The sequence below is a fragment of the Merops nubicus genome, unplaced genomic scaffold (genome assembly GCF_000691845.1).
Source record: "Merops nubicus isolate BGI_N331 unplaced genomic scaffold, ASM69184v1 scaffold44181, whole genome shotgun sequence".
In the NCBI taxonomy this organism is placed as follows: Eukaryota; Metazoa; Chordata; class Aves; order Coraciiformes; family Meropidae; genus Merops; species Merops nubicus.
In genome coordinates, this window is record NW_008587035.1 from 4971 (window position 1) to 10585 (window position 5615).

Sequence of the window (5615 nt, forward strand, 5' to 3'; positions counted from 1 at the left end):
AGGAGGAAAAGAGGAAGAGTTACAATGCAACATCATCCACCCCTATGGGATCCAGACTAAAAACACCACATCAAGTCAAAAGATGTCTTCTCAGTCAAGATGAATTCCACTGTATAAAAGCAGTGTAGTATTTGAGACCCAACCATATATGGATCCCAGCAGTGGTGTCATGTTTACAAACTGTGGAGAGCACACAGTCGCTATGTTGGGTAATCCAGCAAACTGGCCTCTCATCTCACAACTAAAACAGTGACACCAGTTCTGAAAAAGCCCCTGGTCTATCACCTCCAAACAGCAGGAGGACAAAGGTGAGTTCACTCCTGTAGTAAAAGCCAGACATTTGTGGATTGATCCTTGATTTGAGGAGTCAGTCTTTTGACTATGACTCTTCTCAAGCATTTTGCCACTAACTCTCAGGGAAAGCAAAGCACTCTGCATGGCAGGTCCTGCACCCGTGGGGCACAGGAGGAAAACCCCTACTGCGTGTCTTCATACCAGATTCCTCCAAGTTATGGCAGCACCAGCTAAAAGGTTCAAACAAGGTATAGCAGCTGATTTAATAAGAAGGCAAATCCCTAGCGAGAGGGAACAGCTGAGTTCCCAATACATTTAACACAGAAATGTTCCTTAATCACACCCAGCAGAGTTGTTTGCTTGAAGCATGAGGTATACAAATGCTCTCTGAGGAGCCAGGGCTGAGTTACATGGAAATAGGCAACTGTTTCATCAGGTCATGCTTGCTGCCACTGTGGTAGAGAACACCGTGCTCTGTCCTCCTGCCCACTCCCACGGCTGTTCAACCTATGCCAGCAGCTGTTTACATTCATCCTATGTCATCTCAACAGAACCACAGATCCCTCTTCAAATAAACATGTGTCCAACAGGTACCTACATTCTTTCACTTGTAATGCCATGGTACAGTAACATCCCATAGAAGTGCTAGAAGCAGGTGTCAGTGCCAAAAAGTAAGTTCACACACAGATTATACATTTCCATGACTGATACAGTTTGATGGAAATAAACTTCCACAAAGAAGTTTCAAAGCAAAGCGTTCCTTGTTATGCATGGAGAATAATCAAGTATGAAGAGCATTTCCAGTGATGCCACACAGGGCTGTTTTCAAGAAGAATGATTCAAGTCAGCCCATTCTTTGGGATGTTGAACAGTACTGTGGGAATGGAGGTTTCTGCCACGTGGCAGTTATGAACAACCTACTGGGGGAGACCAAGAAATGTAAACTACAGGATCCTCACACAGGACTTCATGCACACATTATGTCCTCCAGGATGAGTAAATACCATCACAAAGAAAAACAACTTATCTGCCTGAGCTCACTTTTCCACTTACCCCTCTATTCTCCGGTTCAGGCCTCTGGCCTTGGGGTCGTGGTGGAGTTTTCTCTCTGGAGGAAGTAGTGAAATTAGGTCAAATGGAAGGATACATGACAGTAGCATCTGCAATAGCCTGGCTAAGAAGACAGAACAGAGTAGCTCTCACAGGGCCATGCTGCAGCAGAGCTGAGGTAGTGTGAGCGAGCAGACCCCTCAGGTTACAAACCTTCAGCATCACATCACTGAATTAAGACACTGCACTTCTGAGTAACAAAGTCCCATTACAAAGACTAGAAAGTGAGAACGTGAACATTTTATATAAACTTCTCCAGTCAGAGAACATTTACTGCAACCTGCCACTTGTAACTGATAATTAACACCCAATTCAAATTAAACTGCCAGTTAGACAAGAAATAAGGTGTGCAAGCCCAGGCCCTGAGAAAGCCAGAAGTATTTGGCAGAACTATCAGTTCGATGTCTTTTGATGACGTATTTCAAGTTATGAATCAGCACCTTGATAGTTTCATCATAAGACCTTAAACTAAATTTTCATCTTTAGTTTTCACACAAAAATAATTGCATTTAGATGTCTTACCTGGGGTCCTGCTGCCCAGTGCTACCTCTTCCATACAGAGGAATAACTTTATCTCGACTGATTCCTGCTTTGCATACAGGACACACTTGTCTGTTTGGCCTGGTCTCTAGCCACTAAAAAAAAATTATAAGAAAACTGTATAAAAGATCATGAAAACAACAACACACAAACCTCACTTGCAGCTAGGCAGAGAGATTTTGGCAATTTCTCATAAAGCTGTAGAGCAAAATATTTTAATAACTGCCAAGTACTCTCCAAGCTGGAGCTGGCATTTTGACTATTGTTCTGGAACAATCCACTTGCTGATGTGTACATACTCAGAACTGCACTGGAGGCAAATATGAAGAAATAAACAGTAGCAACAGTCCTGCACAGGCCAAGGGCTGGTATGGATACCCTCCTGGAACCACCATGTAAAACACTACATATGCAAAGATAAGTACTTTCAGCACTTAGGCCTGCACACTAAACTCCTGTGAACTGCCTACAGCAATTCTCCTGCCAAAAACCAGGCATACTCGGTGTTTAAGAACCCCAGGAGTGGGAGACAAGTGGAACAGAATCCAAGTTTCCATTCTGGAGATTGCAAGGTGTTGCACGGGAAGTTGCATTAGCAGGTTACGATTGCCCTAGAGAGAAGCAGCGTGTTTGAAAAAGAGGGGATACTCCAGAGAACCAAGGGCTTTACTGAGTAACAGGAGCTGATGAAAGACAAAGTAAAAGGAAACCTGTCTTACCTGGTGTAAACAAGGCCAACTGTGAGCATTCCCAGGACAAATTTGTTCACAAAGCAGAAAAAGAGAGGAAAATAGAATTAGTTACTAACAACTCAATCCAACAAATGTATGAGGTATACCACAGACAGCATAGCTTGGAGTCAACAGAATCCTGGAATCCAGCTGGGCCAGTTCCATAACCTCCCATTATTAAAATAATTTTTGAAAGCACAGCCCAAGCTTGATCTCCACAGGTCTTTTCAGGTTATGCAATCTAATGAAGTTGCTACTGTGATTCTCTGCATATCCCCTTTGATTCCTGGGTACTCATCCACACCAAAGGCCCATACAGAGGTTTAATTAATCTCAGTGTTTACTGTAGAGATTTTCTCCACTGCTACCATGGAAAGATATCTCTGATCCAAGATGCAAATGAGGTAGATGTCAGCAACAAAACTTCAGGACCTTAAAAGAAGTCATGCAAGGGACTTCTAGCTAAAACATTGGCCACATTCACAGAATCATGGAATAATTCAAACTGCATGGTACCTTAAGTGGCCTCCAGTCTAACCTGATGCTCAGAGCAGGGTAAGCTACTGCGATCAGACCCAGTTGCTCAGGGCAGAGAAATCCCTATTATACAGAACTACTCTTAAGATTAAATTAACATGGCAATTTAAAAAAGGTCAAAGGCAAACAAGCAAGCTACGAGATAAGACCTGTAAGGAACCATCTGCTTTCAAAGTGATCTTGACAACACTATTCAGAGGAGATATATGCTATTTTTTAAGGTTCCATTCTTCCAAATCCTTTTGTGTAATAATTTAATCTAATTTTATCTTAACATGCCATCAGCAAGTGATTTTCCATTTTGTCCTAGAATAAAACCTGGGATTTTCAGATGTTATATACATTTACACAGAAAATAAATCCTCTTTTAGTCCTCTTATTTAATAAAAAAGTAGAATTTAGACTAATGTGTAAAATCAACCAATCCCAAAACAAATAAACCAACATTTGGCCATGTCCTTAATAACTTCTTAACATCCAAGAATGAGTATATTCTAGACCAAGTTACCCAAATAAAAAACGCTTCATTGTATTCATGTGATATATTCCTAAGTCAGGTCAAAGAACTGAAAAGTTAGCATGACAACTGCAGTACCGTGGAAGAACAGAAATAGCCCACATGAAAAAGCTTGATATCAAACAATTTTTTTACGGTTTCAAAGGGAAAAAGAGCAAGCCTGTAGGAAGTATGAAACATACAATTTGGTCTCCAGAACACAATTTCAGATGTAGGTTTAGGTAATTGAAGAAAAGAAAGGAATTTATTCTGAACAAGATTTCTATGCTAGCCCAGACAGTACAAATAAAATAACACAAATAAGCAAGCAGTGTCAATCAACATCAAACTGTCTACGGGGGGCTGCTTGCTTGTTTGCTTTTATAAAATAATCCAGAGGTACAAGAAGTTTAAGATGCAAGAAACCCAGTCCCAGGAACAGAAGCAAAGCAGAACAGTTGGGGAGCAAAACAAAACCCACGGTCCTTATTCATTTTATACAATACATTCTATTGAACATCTAGAATTATAAAACCCATAGGCTTTTAGGTGATCCGAGAGATATACGGTGTCCTGCTTTATCTGTGTGGGTTGAGTACTTACCAGAAGAGATGTCCACACAGGCTGATAACTGCATCCTTGGCAGTGTCTAAACAGATGTTACATTCAAAAGTGTTGTCCTGATTAGCACTGTCCCCAGCACCATTACTGCTACTGCTGCCACTGGTCCCTCCAGTACTGGAGTTCTTCGTTGATGCAGAAGTTGTGGGTCCTTTGCTTGCCATCCTCAAGAACTACCCAGATACAAAATCAAAAATATTTTCTTGTTGGAATCCTAGCACTGAGAAAGGGGAAAAAAAAAACAACCCCAGACAACTTCTTGGCATTGTAACGTTGCATTCTAGTGCTGTTCCAAACTGGTAGTCAGCTACCTAAGAAGCACTTGAATCCTATTGTTGATGGTTTTAGTTTAACATAGCCAAGAGAGATCTTTTTTTAGAAACTAAGCTACTTTAAAGTCCTGTAGTATGACCTGGCTGATATGTGACCTATATTTTAACGTTACTGACAAGCAACTGAGATCCACAGCCAAAACAAAACCACTCTATTTTCTCATAAATACCATTTCCTATGAGAAGAATGAGCTCACCTAGTCATACACACTCTTAAAAAAAAAAAAAATCAATGCAAGTTATAACTGGCAGTGCAGACTGAAATAGGATTTAATCATAAAGCAATTCAGTCTGGACAGACTGACAATGCACAGTTTTAAGTTCAATGTTCATTAGTTCAGAATATTAATTATAATAGTGGCAAGCAAAGGTGGCTTAGTACTTGGTTTGTCTCATCAGCAGTATGTTGCTGCTGTCACAGCAGTGTGTTGATATGACTATCAAACATTTCTAATCTAGTAGTAATGAAGTAGTAAAAAGTTTACTTAAACATGCTTTAAGTTTACTTACATATTTTTACCTCTCATTAACATCATATTTATCAAAGAACATGATATATTTCATTTCACTAGCAACAACCTCTACAGTCTAATTCCTTAATATGGAAATTCCACACTACCTAGAACTTTTGACACTCAGCACAAAACATTCACATTTCCAGAAGCAAACACTTTAACCAATACAAGTTACAAGAACTAATAGAATTTCAGCAGTTACAGAAATTAATTCACCAAACCAAAAATGTTTAAAATATTGCACTGCGCTTTTCATGAAAGTCTGACATCATGTTGCTGCTGCAGGGATATGAATACTCAGATTAAGGCTGTGAGACAGGAACAGGTGATTATCTGAACTTTTTGTGAGCGTACAAATAATTAAACATTTTAAAAGGGCAACCTGATATTTTCAGAAGCTAATTTCTTTGCAAACTTACCCCAGAAGCATTAAAGGCTT

General features: G+C 39.9%; 1 protein-coding gene across 2 annotated transcripts in view; it reads right to left on the bottom strand.

Annotated features, from left to right (window-relative positions):
* RNF185 (ring finger protein 185) overlaps positions 1–4554 on the bottom strand; it is a 7134-nt gene extending 2580 nt beyond the window's left edge. The window contains exons 1-4 of one of the 2 annotated variants that reach the window (XM_008948797.1): positions 4312–4554; positions 2664–2682; positions 1927–2039; positions 1348–1402 (exon numbers count right to left, since the gene is read on the bottom strand). In XM_008948797.1, coding sequence (XP_008947045.1) covers positions 1348–1402; positions 1927–2039; positions 2664–2682; positions 4312–4493 — 369 coding nt within the window. In that variant the 5' untranslated portion in view covers positions 4494–4554. The remainder of the gene's footprint in view (positions 1–1347; positions 1403–1926; positions 2040–2663; positions 2683–4311) is intronic. The other variant, XM_008948798.1, reaches the window with a different exon arrangement.
* Between the last annotated feature and the right edge of the window lie 1061 nt (positions 4555–5615).